General features: G+C 35.5%; 1 protein-coding gene across 1 annotated transcript in view; it reads right to left on the reverse strand.

Moving 5' to 3' along the window:
- Positions 1 to 2,761: 2,761 nt before the first annotated feature.
- Positions 2,762 to 16,843, reverse strand: part of DMRTA1 (DMRT like family A1) — a 60,876-nt gene continuing 46,794 nt past the window's right edge. The window contains exon 3 of the mRNA XM_061132340.1: positions 2,762 to 2,804. Within this exon, the coding sequence (XP_060988323.1) occupies positions 2,770 to 2,804 (35 nt within the window). The 3' untranslated portion in view covers positions 2,762 to 2,769. The remainder of the gene's footprint in view (positions 2,805 to 16,843) is intronic.

Consider the following 16,843-nt stretch of genomic DNA (forward strand, 5'->3'; position numbering starts at 1 on the left):
GAGAGTCTTTCAGTAGACTACAATTTCCTTAAAGGCAGGGATCCTCATTTATACAGTTTTGTTAACTCCTATAATTAACATAGTTCAAGAGACTTAATAGGTGCTCAATTCATATTGCTTGAAAAAATGTATAATTCCAAGAGTTAGAGCCAGAATGTAATCCTCTCAGTGGCTTTTGAGATAAGTACAATTAAGGTATTCTGAGAATGAAAGTATCATTTATGGAAATCTACAACCAAAGAACTCAGCTAGAGAAGCAACCAAACCACAGAACATCTGTGACTTTGAAAATTCCCTGACCCACTCAAATTCTGGATTCATTCTATACCTTTGACAGTCTGCTCCAAGTTTAATCCTATTTTTTTTTTTGTCTTTTAGATTTGGTTTGGTTGGTTTGGTTTATTCAAACAACAATGCATTTGCATTCTGAGAGTTATTTTTTAGGGATAATTCATTTGAAGTCTTCCCTTTTGACTTATGCAAAAAACTGCAGAAATCTCCAAGTTTCTACCGACAGTTCCACCAACTTAATACCAACCTTAGTGTGTGAGGGATAACATTAGATATAATGATATAACAATATCCACAGATTTAAAATTCTGTGGGCTTTCCCAAAGTCACTTGTATACTTGTATAGGAAAGCGTCTCAAAGACCTAGTTGTTTTCTTATTGGATAGTCAAGAATAATACAAACCCACTGGAAACCTAAGGCTGTTTGACTGTTTAATTATACAGTGCTTATCTTTGGTTGCATTATGGGACAAAACACAAGGGTAGCATGTACTAGGAACTCAAAAACTCTTTCTGCTGCATTATCTATACTTATAGCTTCCTAGTTGGCCAAAAGAACTTGATATCATTTATCAAGAGACCTCTTTTACCACAGGAGAATTTCAAAGAGAAATAAAAAGTCATGTCACTATTTTCTTAACCAAAATACTAATAATGTAACATGTGTGTAATATGTAAGAATTAATATTCTGAGGAATATCAGCCATACAAAGATCCAGATTCCAAACTTATTATACCAAATATTATCTATGTGATTGCTACCATTTGCCTTTTATAATTTCTTCATCTCTAAAATTTAAAAGTTGCAATAAATGACCTCTAAGACTTCCCACTATCAAAGATCTGCAATGCAATGACAAGTAATAGCCATAACCAATTACCATGGATTATAAATTGGAAATACATAGTATCATTGTGCTATACTTTATCAGCTAAAATTAGTTTGGCATCTTTGTGGCTCCAATTTTTGTCTCTCTTTTTTGTTAACTGGAAAAATATGACCATCCAGTAAGTATTTTTCATCAAATTCTTTTGATTATGAATTTATTTGTATCAATTAATTGGAAGTATCAAGGGTTCAGTGGAATATTTTATATCTGGCAACATAATGACAAATAGTCAATTAACTATATGCGATGTTAAGATTATATATACATGTCAAACACATATTTTAAGAATTCAAGCAATATCAAATGATACCCAGAAACTGCAAATAAACAAACAAAAGAGCAGAAAATCACCTTTATAAAGTCGAAATCCTTTTGGAGAATGACAGTCTAAAAAAGATTAGGCCAGAATAACAAATAAAGTACTTCTTTGGAAGAACTAGCATATTTATTTAAACAGAGACAATTTGACAGATTCTACAGGTTAGTCATGATAGAAATAATTCTCATGATTTAGCTGACAAGTCCTGTAATATTTTCATTGTAAATAAAGTGGAATGGAGAGATATATTACACTGCCTAGCATGCTCTCAGTCTGATTTTATTCTATAGCTTCAGTTTCCTCTCTAGTTTTTTTCCCTTCTCATTTGATTTTGTTCCCATTGGAAATGAACAATAAATCACCTGGTGTGCTTCCCAAAAGGCCAGGATAGGATTGAAGTAAGATTCATATTAATTTCCCTTGATCTGTGACTGAGAAAGCACTGAAGCTAGAGAGCACTCTGTCTTTATGCAAGATTCAAACAGATTCTACGATTTCTGTGGTGAGAGTCACACCAACAGCTCATGGAGTCATCTCTGTCACTAGCTATGTGACCTTAGGCAATATACTTAACTTCACTGAGCTTTATTATCCTAATGTGAGAACTGAGGATAAAAATTGTACTTTTCATAAATTTTTATTGAAACTTAAGAATGGTAAGCAAAAACTTACTTTTAACCTACTTAAAAAGACATGCCTAGAGGAAAAAGCTATGATGATGATGGGGTTTTTTCTAGATCTCTTTGTTAAAAGAGATTAGTTCTGGATTAGTTCTGATCTGAAAGCAAAAGCAGATTTGCTGTTCCATAATTAATATTTATTCATTTAACAGATTTTTAAAAGTATATCAAGCTATTAGAGAAACAAGCACAAGTTTAAATCTAGTAAGAGACAAAACTGGTGTGTAAGAATCAAAGTGTACAATAAATGCCACATTGATAACACAAAGTACTGAAGACAAAAGCTATATAATAGTGTATACTAAAAATAAGCCTTATGATAGCTTTAGTCTCTATGACTCTAATCTAAATTTGAAGCCTAGTACTGAACCTTCCCTCTCACACAATGTGACATCATAAATCAAATCAGTTCTTCCAAATGGAATTCCCAAAGAGCAAATAGAATGCCGCAGAACTGCCATTCTTGGAAGCTGCTGGTGTTCAGACATTTTATGACTTTCCTTTTTAAACTGATTGTGAAGCCTCCATTTCAGTGAATTTCTTTGGTTCTGCTCCTCTTTCTTTGTAACAAAAGGATAGTTATTTTGAGTCAATCCCTTGACGCCAAGTGAAAAGAGAACAATCCTGTAGAGGAGAATTAGACACATTTAGAAGCTAAATATGGCACCTCTGTTAAGCAGTCTTGGAAAATTTCAAGGCAAAGGGATTCATAAGGAAATTGCAGTTGAGAAGAGGATAACAAGCATCTGAAAATTAGAGAATAGGATAAGAGGAATAGTTATAAGTGCAAGTATAGAATTAGATAATTGAGGGAAAATGTGTACAGTGCCTTGAGCTCTTTAGAAGAAAGTACCACAACATAGAGAAGTATTATTAGCTAACGACGAACTTTCCCAGTATAATCAGCAGCTGAAGAAAAGTACAAGAGATCACAATGTAGAAAAAATCCATCTAAACTTCAGGGCATAAAATTGTTTAGAAAAAGCATTCAAAATAGTTTAGGTGAGAAATGGGTAGTTATACAAGCTACTTGCTCCCACTCACAAGTAAACTGTGACCACAGACAAGGCCATCTGAGAGCAGTTTGTTTCGCCTATACCCAAAGACATGACACCTATACTCCACTACAGGTAGAGTATACTCCACCTATGTACTCCACTAGTGTATAGGCACCACATTGGTGGAAAGGTACATCTCAAATCACAAGTAGCTAGAGAATATAAATTAAACCATATACAAATAGAATATATGACATTCCTCCATAACACATTTCTAAGTAATAAATTGAGAGTTAAAGTTCTATGAAGTACTTCCATAAATAAATCCATGTTAGCTGTGTCAGAGTCCATGCTATTCCTAAAGATACAATCCCATTTCTCATTCAAGGGCTTCCTTGGTGCCTCAAACAGTAAAGAAAGTGAAAGTGAAGTTGCTCAGTTGTGTCCAATTCTGCAACTCCATGGACTGTAGCCTACCAGGCTCCTCTGTCCATGGGATTTTCTAGGCAAGAGTACTGGAGTGGGTTGCCATTTCCTTCTCCAGGGAATCTTCCCGACCCAGGGATCAAACCCAGGTTTTGCACATTGTAGGCAGACGCTTTACTGACTGAGCCACCAGGGAAGTTCAAATAGTAAAGAATCTGCCTGCAATATGGGAGACCTGGATTCTCTACAAAACCATCCTATGCCCCTGTCCTATCTAAATTAATTAATAAATCCATATATTCTACTCTCTAAACATTTTAATGTGTCTATATCTGTAATGAAAATGAGAGTAAATACTTATATAGCATTTACTCTGTGACAAGCCCTGTCCTAAGAACTTTACATATATTAACTCATTTAATCCTGTCAGTAACCCAATGAGCAAGTACTGTTGTTACTACTCCTATTTTACTAGAGAAGACATGAAGGCAGAATGAAAGAAATTAGATAATTTGCCCAAGGTAGCCTAACTGATCTGGTAGAAACCAGGATTTGAAGCTAAATAATCTGGTTTCAGGTTCCAGGTGGAATATACATACTTAATATGTTGATTCTCAGAAGTATAATTGAAGACTCTTCCACAACAAGTATGTACTTTCAGTCTATCTATATTTTATCAGTTCAATAATATTACTCTTTTTAAAAAAAAATAACCTTAATAATTGATGTTACAATACCCCTTCTTTTTGTTTCCAACTCACTGACCTCAACTATGTTTCATTTTTAGGGATCCAAAATTTCATTATAATCTTTCACCCCCTCCAGACAAGTAGTTTTAGTCCTTTAAAATTGTAATGTCTTATTATTCCTTACTACATGTCATCTGAATTTTATCTTCTTCATGTGTCTTTCCCAACATACCTAATTAGAAGAATTTACCTTTTTTGTCAGTGTTACTGAACATTCTCACAAAAGAAAAGAAAAACCGGAATGCAAAATAATTTTATTTCTCTCTTTCCTTGATATTATAAACTAAGTAGTTTCAGGTTTGAGATATTAGCATAACACAGTGACGTAGAATGAAGAGGAACAATAAGAGACCACAAATGGGAGGGGAGAAAAAATTCCTATTTAGAATGGAATATGATCTTTTAAAGGGAGAATGACAATAGGATACAAAAAAGAAAAGTGTATAAACAGCTCTAAATACTGGCTCCATTTTTTGTTTCATGAATTCCACATCTCTGTTCAAAGGCCAACTCGAATATAACTTCTCTGAAATTACTAACATGACAGCATCTCAAGAATACCCTCTGCCTCATCTGCCTCCTAAAGCATTTTATGCACTTTGCACCTAACTTTTCATTACAGTATGTTACATTACATGCGATGATCACTTGCCTGATCCAACTGGACTTATCAGCTTCTTCTCCCCTAGTGCCCAGAGCAGTGTTGCAGAGTGCAAAGCATGTGGACTTTGAGAAAGAACTAAGATTAAATTACAGTTTAGTCACTGTAGAAGATGCAAGATCTTCTTTCAATAGCTTCAGCTGTACAGTGGAGGTTACAATAACCCTCAGGATTATAGGGGAAATTTGATGAGATAGCTTGTATAAAGTTTCTGATATATTGTAGACATTCTGTAAAAGGAAGCTATTCGTTTTTTCATTGAAGATATACTGTGGATTCTATCAAGAAGAGAAGGAAGGAAGGAAGAATTGAAGGTATGTTTCAGCTTCAGTCACTATTCAGTGTAGGGCTCCATTCTTTGATGAGGTTGAGCTCAGAGAAAAGATGGGTACTAGATAGGAAGAGGGACCAAGATGTAAACCTCATTCTGCATCATAAGTCCAAGACTTTACTGGGATAAGTGGGAGAAATGGAATACCGAAAATGAGGAGTCACTATCCAATGTTTGTTGGTGGTGAAAGAAATTGAGAAGAGTAAAACAGAAGCCTGGCTTGCAGACTGCCTTCGGTATTCAAAATAAATGAATTAATTCCAAGGTGGTGGGGTGTAGTAAAGCTATAAATATGTATATCCAGATAGGCTTGGAAACCAAGGTGTTTTCAAGCCTATATCTGGGAGCAGTGTAATGTAACTGCAACATGAATCTGGGGAAATCAGGCACAGGAGAAATAAGATCAAGACTTAGAGCTGAAGTATCTGTGCCAGAATCAAGCACTATAAATTCCAAGAATTCCTGAGATGGAATCAGAGTTTAGAAAAGAATTCCATTTTTATTCATTTTAGATAATGAAACCCTTTAAATGCTTTTGGTGACTTCTGAAACCTCGGAGAGTGCCAGAGATCTGACTTCCCAGCCTACAGACTGGGAATCCACTTAAATACCAAAGAGCTTTCTATGTTCACCATATCAAACTAGAATCCAACAGGGTTGCCATAAATGCCCCAAACTTTCCCAAATCAGCCTAAGATTAAACCAATAGACACTTCCATATAGTATACAGACCAGATTATAAGGAGCACTAAACCTCTCTGTGGCCCTAACAATTGCTGGCACAGCCTCAGGACAAGTTCTTGCTACTTCTCCCAAGAGAAGTTGAATAATTATGTTAAACATCACAAGTGGGAAGAACTTTGGAAGGGAAATGATAGCAAACAGTTGAAGGGAAAGTACTGATGAAATGGTTGAAAAGAGAAGAGATAAATAAAAGCAGTGAAAAGTAATTTCAAGATGAAATTGTAATTCTTATAAATTTTCTATGGCAATTGGCATAAAATATTTTAATATCTTTGAAGTAGAATACTTAATTTGAGGTCATGAAATGAAATTAACCAGCTACCCCAAAGTGAAATTGAATATGTGATCAACAGCTCATTTGCCCTGTGGCTGGAGGAAGGCAAATGAAAATGCCAAGGCATGATTAACCCAAACTGAATTGGGTAGGAAGAAGACACTTGCCCATTTAATTTGATTTGTGGGCTTAGCCACTGCATGGGGACCTTAGCACTGCTATTCTATTTTAAAGGAACTTCTAGAGAACAACTCTCACAGCTGTGTTGACGCTTTTTTTACTAAAGGGAAATATCGGAAGACTGTCTCTTTAGCACTATTTTAATTTTGCTCAGTTTGAAAGTACTGTACAAATGTGAATCTCATGATCATGATCTTAATTAGGATCATATTTAGATCAGACTTAAACTGGAGTAGATAATCATTTCCATTACCTTGTATCAAATATAAGGAATCAAGGTCTCAAGCACTATACAAATACAGGGTCTTATTAGTGTTTTGTTCTATCTCTGCCCGTTTTTTTCTCCTTTCTGAAACCCGTTATTATGAACGTTTAGGAAGCATCAAGAACACATATACCAGTAATTTTTTGTTTTTTGAGGGGTGGACAAGAGGAATAAAGACAACAGTTTCAAAACATATTTCTAGTTTGACTGTTCTCTAATGAAAGTTGCATTCTCTTTCACATGGTGGTTGCCACCAATGAGTTGCTCTGTTGCACAAGTCCTATTTGGCCCAGCATTCTATTGAAATCAGTCATAGGTTTCCTTGAAATATTGAAGTATTTTACATAATGAAATTTGATATGGCTAGAAAAATATAATCACTTCTGTCTTGATAAAATGTAAAGAATCATTCTGCCTGTAATAATCTACTCAAGAAAATATTTCTCGAGCTTAAAAAGTACATGTAACTTGTGAGTGGGATCTACCTCTGAGGGTTTTTATTGGTGTATTAATACATTGTTTTCCTTTTAAAGGTAATGAAGAATGAGTTCTAGGGGATTATTTTCTTGCTATAGAGAGGATTGATACAAAAGAGAAGTCCAGTAATGCCCCTCTGTGGCAAAAGCATAGCATAGCAAGTTCCTTTCACAGTGAGAAGAAGCAAAGCCATTTCAAGCTCACCGGGTCTCTCCATTTATGAATTAGATGTTTGGAAAAGGAATAGCTAAAATAGAAGCAATCTGCATTAAGCTCAGGGACATAAATGATTAATAAGAATATATTATGTTTAAATAAATCCAACCACTGCAAAAAACTTATGTATATATTCAGAAAATGCTAACAGCAGAATTTTAGAAACATTTCTTTTTAATATAACAGCAAAGTCAATTTAGAGAAATCAATGTTCTTGATCATGAAGAAGTCTTTAAAGGGTTACTGATAATGTATACAGTGAGAAATATAAATATATTCCTTCTTTATTTTTTAGAAACTTAAATATTAAATATGTAACCAAAAAAAGTTAACTCATTAATCCTTCTTTACAAATGTACTAGACTGTACATCTCTGTCAGTGGTAGTCCTGATTTAGCACTTTGACTGAGAGGAACAAATTATCTTCTGGAGGCTGCATCTTCTTGGTACAGCTCTTGTGAAAAAGTTCTTCCTTACATTGAGATGCTATCTTTCTGTCTGAGACCTCTTCTCATTGGTCTGACTCCCTCACCACACCTGTTCATGCCAAAATTTCTAAACAATAATAATTTAAATATTTTTAGATGATGCCGTTGGTACATCCTATTCTTGTCCCTAGGTCACACAGAATCTATTCCCTGAAGTTCAGGGTGTGAACTTTCTTCATTAAAGAGTTTCAAGTGTCTTTATATTCAGTCTTTTTTAATGTGTTTCAGTTCATCTAATTATCTCAAATCATTATCACTGCAAAAATCTAAGCATTCTTTAAAAAAGTAGGCCTATCCCCATCTTAATCCTACAATCTACTTATTCAATTAATGTATCCCTTAAGTCTATATTAGCTTCAGGGACATCTACATCATGTTGTTGATTTCTAGAAATATAATTGTCATCTAATACCTCTAAGCATTTTCACACATTCTACTCAGAAGCTGCAACTTCTCCATCCTCTGCAAATATAGCTATAGTTCTGGTTTCTGACCCAAGAACAGGACCTCACATTTACCCCTGTTAAATTTTATTATTTTTTCAGCTGACAATGTTTCAGCCTGTCAAGATCTTTTGGGATCCCAATTCGGCCATCCAACACATTCTTTATCCCTCCAAGCCCTGTCATCTACAAATTTGATGAGACTTCTCTCTACAGTTTCATCCAAGTCACTAACTCTAAAATGAGTGAATCCGACAAGACCATAGACACAGCCTGGAGGTGATCAACAGAAATTTCTCTCCAGATGGATGTTTATCTATAAATCAGGTCATTTTGTTAATATTATGTCAATTTTTAGTTCACCTAATTGTAAGGACATTCTCTTCATATGTCCTTCTGTCCATGAGAATATATGATATGATTTGATAAATGAATTATTGAAGTACAGTTTAGTAGCTCGGTTACAGAAAGAGGTGAAGTAAATCTGTTTCATTTATTTAGTGACCACATGGTGATCCATAGTGACTATTACTTGCTAGGATTCTAAAATTAAGGAATTCTTCCAGTTAAATTATTGTCTCATGAAAAAAGTATATGAGCTGAAAGGAGATAGGACAGTCAGTAATCTTAAATCTTTTTTAAAGATAAATCTTAATCTATTTTAAAACAGTGAAACCTATTCTTCAAGTAAAGATATATTTTCATACATGTATATGCATAAAAATATACATATACCCTTGTTTTATAAAGGGTAGAACTTTTCTGATTAAAACTGGTATTGGGGATAAAGTACCAAGAGCCTCATTGATTTGAAGCTCCAGACTCCTCCAGCTATTTATCAGGTTTCCCTGAAAAATCCCTAGAAAGTCTCAGAATACAGTTTTAAAAGCACTGCTTTAAGCCATTTTTAGCCACTTTATCAATATGAATTAATTTTAAAGTCAGCTTTCAGAAAAAACAGGTAGTTGTAAGAAGTATCTTAAAACAAAACTACATTTTGATGAAACAGAGGAAAGGGAATACAGGATAGAATCTAAAAACAGGGATCATGCCTAAACTATCCAGCTCTTAAGGATTGGTAAGGTAAGATTCCTCTGAATTCTCTCACCGACCACATAAAGTTACCAGTCTAGCATATCGCTTCACATTTTAGGCACAGACTTGATTCACAGATGAAGGGAAAGCATTTATAAAACTACAAGGCAAACATGTAATGCAAATCTTCGCATTTTCACTAAAACAGGAGCAGGAGCTTCTATTAAGACTATAAATGAATTGGAACCATTTGCCACTAACAGTATAGAATATTTAAAAATAATTATATACTTTTTGGAATTCAAAGACAATCTTTTGCAACATTCACATAACTCTCTCATTTAATAAACATTTATTGAGCATCTACTACATGTCAGGCATCTAATTAAGTACTTTTGAAAATTGTAGCATCATTCAGCATCACAGAAGCAGTGAGACATGTGAGGATACTGAGATTCCAAGTAGCTAAGTTTCTTGCCCAAATTCACAAATGAGTAAGAAGTGCTAGGATTTAAACCAAAAAAAGATCTTCTCCCAGCTCTCAAGAAGTTCCCTGTATAATCAAAGAGATGTTACATAAATAAATAATTACATAGATTATTGCATTTATAGATTCATACTGACAGCTCTCCTGTTTTTACAAGGGCTTTCTTCACCATGCTTGAGAGAAGCATGAAAACGGAAGACAGAGCAGGAAATCTGTTCCCACACTTAAGAGAGACAGATGTCAGTTGCTATCCTATAGAGAAAACAGAAAGTACACTTCCTTCACATTCTATGTGTTTAAAGGACTATCACCTAATAGTCAGCTGTACTGAAGTTCACTCACAACATATGCTTTTAAAATGGCTTGCCAGAGAACTACTTTCGAGATTCCACTCTTACACATCTCCAAGGCTTCTGCTAATTCTGTGGTTCTGAAAATGCTAAAGAGACTTTAAATCATGTGAATGTCGATGGCAGCTCTTAAGGCCTTGGTTAATTTTTTTTTCATGGCAGCAGAGAAAAAGAAACAGGACCTGCATTTGGCACCAATACATTCCTGGCTTCCTCACTGTGCCAAAAAGCCTGACTTGCAGCATTTGTAGTGGTTTTCAGCTGCTGCAGACCACTTCTCTGCAGCTTAGCAGATGGTTAGAGCAGTAGCTAAAGCAACAGAGGCCATTTTAAGCTCCAAGAAATGTAGCAGGTGCTGCAGGTTTAAAAGGAAAATTATTCCTCACTTTGTATTTCATCATTCTCTTTTATCTTCATGTGTGAGAGATTTTTTTTTTCCCTCTCCTGCTTCTGTTTACACCTAACATAGTAGTAGAGTATGAACTTAAGAAAAGGTGACAAATGTGCAAGAATAACTGCATATCAATGAAGGGTAATACTTCTGGGTATCTTAAGCAGAATGCTGCATGTTAAGATATTTTCTACTTGTGGCTTATGGTATTTCCTCCTATGAATGCATAATTTCACCTTAACATGTATCCAAAATTTGACGTGGGAGGAATCTCATAGTATTTGAGATCAGAAGTATTTTAATTAATAAGTACAGGATAATTTGGGAAAATAATTTTAAAGAAATTAGATATAGAATTAAGCTCATGTAACTAGTATTAGGACCCCTGAATTGCCACCTGTTTTGTGCCTTCTATTCTCAACTAAAAGAAACTGTCCTGGTACTACTCTCTCCTGGTTTTCCTCCTTCCTTTTAGGCCACTCCTCCCCTGGGTCCTCATTTTCCTGCCCCTCATCAATTTTAATTTTACACAGGGTTCCATCCTGGTGGCTCAAATGGTAAAGAATCTGCCTGCAATGCGGGAGACCAGGGTTTGATCCCTGGGTTGGGAACTTCTCCTGGAGAAGGGAATGGCAACCCACTCCAGTATTCTTGCCTGGAGAATCCCATGGACAGAGGAGCCTGGTGGGTTACAGTCCCTGGAGTCGCAGAGTCAGACACATCTGAGTGACTAACACACACACTTGGGTTTCAGTGCTTGGTGTTCTGTGAGTTTTCCATGGGTGACTTCATCTACATTCCTGGCTTCAACTATTACCCATATGCTGATGATGGCTGGGATAGTCTTTGTTTCAGATCTACATAATCAGCCCACTCAGATCAGTGAATCAGAAGCTTAACCAACGCTTTCTTCTCTCCCTGTGCCAAATCCGATTCCAGATCACTGTGTAAATGAGGTGCATCAGCTTCTACCTGGTCCTGCAAGCCAGAAACCTGGAAGTTAGACCATAGTTCTCCCTCCCTTCACTCCGAACCAAACACATCACCAAGGCTTGTCACTTCTACTACTGAACTATCCCAGGAAAAGTTTTTCTTGTACTTTTCATGTCTACTGCCTTTCCTCAGGCCCTTACCACTTGTTGATTGGATTATGCTACTAGCCTCTGAACATGACTCCCCTGTTAGCAATTTACTCACTTTATATTGTATCTAAAATCCTATCCAAACATGTTACTCTCCTATTTTCTTTCCCAGTTTCTCCTACCCGTCATGATTCAGGCCTAGTCAACCTTCCCTCCTTCCTTTTCTAACATTCATGATCTATATACTTAAGCTACACTGAACTGCTTATAGTTCCCTTAAATTCTATTTTAATATATACTCACACACTACTTCTCCTGTCTAGAACTAAGTATCTCTCTTCTAGGTAGCCTCACCACTAGGGAGTCCTTCCATGACAGTGGTTAACTGTACATACTGGTAGAACGCCGAATCACAAACTGGTAAGCCACATGGGTTCTGGGGACAGACAGATCCTAATTTAATATTAACTGTGCCTCATACTAGTTGTGTGATACTGGGCAAGTGTCCTCACCTTCTCCATGCCTTTGTATTTGTATTTCTCATAGTTTCTACAGTTTGGAGTTATTGTACAGCTGAAATGATATGACACATGTGAAATATCTGAAGCAAATCCTGCCATAGTCAAAGCTCACAGTAGGATTTCGGTGGTGGTCCAGTTATTAAGAATCCACCTGCAAATGCAGTCATCATGAGTTCAATCCTTGGTCCAGGAAGAGTCCACATGGTGCAGTGCAACTAAGCCTGTGTGCCATAACTACTGAAGCTCACTTACCCTGGAGCCCATGCTCTGCAACAAGAGAGGCCACTGCAATGAGAAGCCTGTGCACCTCAGCTAGAGAGTAGCCCCCACTCACTGCAACTAGAGAAAGCCTGAGTGTAGCAACAAAGACCCAGTGTAGCCAAAATAATTTTTTTTAAATTTTATATATAGTAAGCCATTGTTATTATAATGATTGGTTTACTTTTTGTGAGTTCCTTGAAGGACAGATGAATGATCTACACCTCCATATCACCATGCCAGATGCAGGGTGACTGCTCAACAGATGTTTCCATGAACGGGTTAAGATTGTTCTTCACTAAGTGTGAATCATCAAGGATACTCAAGCCTCTTTTATAAGAAATATTGTTAGCTTCTTCTGTTTACCACTAATTTTATGGTAGATCTAAAACATCTTGTTTTTATAATTTTTCAAAAAAGATGTTGTCTCAGTAAAATTGGATTGAAAAAAACTGTCTGGATATCTCTTGAGCCCTCATTAATTATTTTTACTCTGCCTAGCAACAACTTAACCCAAATTCCTAGAGTTGATATATTATGCCTCATTTCATCATTTAGCTCATAATTTATTTTTTAAGCATGTATCATGTATTCTGTTTACTAAATACCTCATTATGGAAAATATTCTTCCCTTCTAACCATAGTGTTTATGATATTATATAAATTAGATATTGCATAAGAGGATGTGGTGAAGAATGGTATTTGAGGGTGATAAACTCACTCTGAAAAGGAAGATGACCACACTCAGGTCCCAAAAACATAATGTGAGACTGCATAATATAAAAACATCAATGCCCTAATGATAATATACAGTAAAATAAAAAAAAACAATAAAAGTAATAGTAAGTGCCTTGCACACAATCAACTGTACAGCAGTATCTGTAAACAACTCAGATGCAGAACCCTTGCCATCTCAAGTGATTTGTGAAAAGTCTATATCCAAATCCATAGTAGTAATAGTGATCATACATTGCATGTACACCATTTTTCATTAAAGAGTTTATTTCAGTTGCTGAAATCCACTCAACCGAAGGTAGTCAACAGAACAACAATTTGTCTAATATTAGCCTTCATTGTATGTAATTAAGGTGTTGATGTTGAACTGCTGGTGTTTATCACATTAGCTGGAAAGGAAATAAACCTTTCCATTAGAATGTTAGATTGGATTAATCATTGATATAAGGAGCATCATAAACTAACACCCTGTTCAAAAGCAATCTATTGACTAAAACATTCATTTATTGAGCAAACGCAGAGGTTCTGTTATGCTCCATGCCAGTCTAATTAAATATAAACTATGTAAGCTAATTAAGATAGCTAAAAAATACATATTTCAGATTTAGTCAAAGAAAATTTTGACAATATTTTAATGGACATCTTAATATGAATTCCTCCTCTACACCTGACCAAGAAAATACTAATTTTCAGGATCATCAGTATCCTCATTTACTCACTATCTATGCAGAGCTTCATCCTCAAGAAAATAACCTTATAGCACTATAATTAGAATGATGATAGTGGTTCAGAACATTCAGAACAGTTGACCAATCATTTCATAGTTGCCACAGTTCTTCATATTTTAATGTCTCTATTGCCTTTTCCTGAAAGACCAACTGGAAAACTTCTAATCTTACTTCAGTGTTCAGTTCAACTCTCATCTCATGTGAAACTTCATTTGGGTAAAGCTAAGTTAGTATCTTTCCTTTTTTTCACTCTTTTTTCTTTATCTGAGTTAGAGACTGCTGAGGCATCTTGCTTCTATTTAAATTGTAGGATAGGACTTACATATTTTACTATTTGTGTCCAAATTAAACCATTTACTTATCTTTGTTTACCACATACGCAACAGAATGCCAAACACACAAAGGACATGAAATCAATAGTTTTGAATAAATAATCAATGATTATGCTTTCTGTTAATAACAAAGTTTATGTTTCAGTGTAGTCTTAGGTTCACAAAAAGTGGAAAGAACAGAGAGTGCCCGTGAACTCCATAGTCTAACACATATACAACCTCCCATGTTATCAACATTTTATACCACAGTGGTATGTATTACAATCAATGAACCTACATTAACACATCATTGGGCTTCCCTGTTGAGTGTGTGTTCAGTCACTTCAGTAGTGTTCGACTCAAAATCTGGCAAGAATACAGGAGTGGGTTGCTATGCCCTCCTCCAGGGGATCATCCCAACCCAGGAATTAAACCTGTCTCTTACATCTCCTGCATTGGCATGGGGATTCTTTGCCACTAGCGCCATCTGGGAAGCCTGGGCTTCCTTAGCGGCTCAGTGGTAAAAAAAAAAAAAAAAAAAAAAAAATCTGCCTGTCAAGCAGGAGACATACAATACACAGTCTTGTCCTTTTGGCTTCTTCTACTTAATAATACACATTTAAGATTTTTCCATGTCTTTCCATGCCCTGATAGAAATGAATAATAATCCATTGTTTGGAAGTACTGCAGTTTATTTATCAATTCAACTACTGAAGAATATCTTGGTTCTTTCAAGTTTTGACAATTATAAATAAAGCTTCTATAAACCGCCTTGTGCTGTTTTTGTGTGGATTTACGTTTTCAATTCATTTGAGTAAATACCAAGGAGTGTAGTTTCTTGATCATATAGTATGAATGTGTCTAGTTTTATAAGAAACAAACTGTTTTCCAAAATGACTGCATTCCCACCAGCAATAGATGAGAGTTCCTGTAACTCCACATACTTGCTGCCATTCGTGTCGCCAGTGTTTTGGATTTTGGCCATATTCTAACAGTTATGCAGCGGTATTATCTCATCTTAATTTGCAAGTACCTAATGACATAAAATGTGGAGCCATCTTTTTAAATACTTTTTGACATCTATATGACTTCTTTCGTGAGGTGTCTGGTTAGGTCTTTTGCCCATTTTTAATTGGGTTGTTCATTTTGTTATTGTTTAATTTCATGAGTTCTTTTATATTTTGGATAACAGTTCTTTATCAGATGTGTCTTTTACCAATATTTTCTCTCAGTCTGTGGTTTATCTACCCATTCTAAGCCACTAAGTTTTTATTTAATTCTATAGGACTTATTTTGCATATTTCCTGGAATATAGCCTCATAATTAAGGAGTCTGGGACTGTGCTATTCTAACGTTTCATGGATCTATCATCACATAATTATTCCATAACTAAATAGTTCTCAATAATTATAATTTGCATCTTTTATTAACTTCATAATTTGAAGAGTCATTTCATGTATATATAATCTTGCTCCCATCTAACCTATTGATCAAAAGAAATGGGGAAAAAAAAGAAAAATAGCCATAGGACTGCCCTGGTGGTCCAGTCATTAAGACCACATTTCAATGTAGGGGGTGCAGCTTTGATGCCTGGTTGAGGAACTACGATCCTACATGCCTCATAGCCAAAGAACTAAAGCATAAAACAAGCAATATTGTAACAAATTCAATAAAAAGATTTTCATAAATAAAACAAAATAAACAGCCACAACCTTAACTGGTTATGCAGCTAAGCATCAACAAGCCTACTAGGTTCCCTTCCATTCAGAAGTGGCCAGGTTTTAGCTTGTTAGTTATGTATTTGGCGATGCTATTCCTTCCTCTGATGATTTCTTTCTACTCAAATTAATCAAGCATAACAAATGGGATGTAATTAAAATGCATCTTTACTTTTTACTCCCACTGCCCCTTTAAAATTTATTTAGTAGAAAGTCTCTTTTTCCCTGACCCTAAATTAAAAATCTCTAGGCCCCATGACTTTCTACAGTTATACAAACAGTTTAAATCCAAAGTATAGTCTAAATTCAAAAATTAGAACACCCTGTCCCATATAATCAATACACTGAACTTAATTTAGAATAGAATTGTTTCCTGCAGCCAGAGCTGACAAGACTTGGAGAAGGGGAATAGTGGGTTTCTTCTCACTTTTTCTAATTCTTTTCCCACAGTGTGTTAACCTTGACAGTAGGCCTCTGTATTCTTGTAACACAGAGAGAAAGAAGGGAAAACAGGTTAAGAAAAGCTAGAACTGGCACTCTCACAACTGAGTCTTGTGGCATCTGGATCTGTGGGATGTTTAAAGCTGACTTCATCACGGGACATGTTTGTTTACTGAGAAATTCTACTTAATCTTCACAAGGAGATATGACAAAATCATTCATCATGAGGCATAGTTCTAGGAGTATCTAAGTAAAGCAAAGGATGATGAAATAATGCTGTAAAAGACCTGTATATGTCTAGTACCTCCTTTACTAAGACTTTCTTTGGCACATTTTTAATTCTATATGCTTATC

Source organism: Dama dama, chromosome 29 (genome assembly GCF_033118175.1).
Source record: "Dama dama isolate Ldn47 chromosome 29, ASM3311817v1, whole genome shotgun sequence".
In the NCBI taxonomy this organism is placed as follows: Eukaryota; Metazoa; Chordata; class Mammalia; order Artiodactyla; family Cervidae; genus Dama; species Dama dama.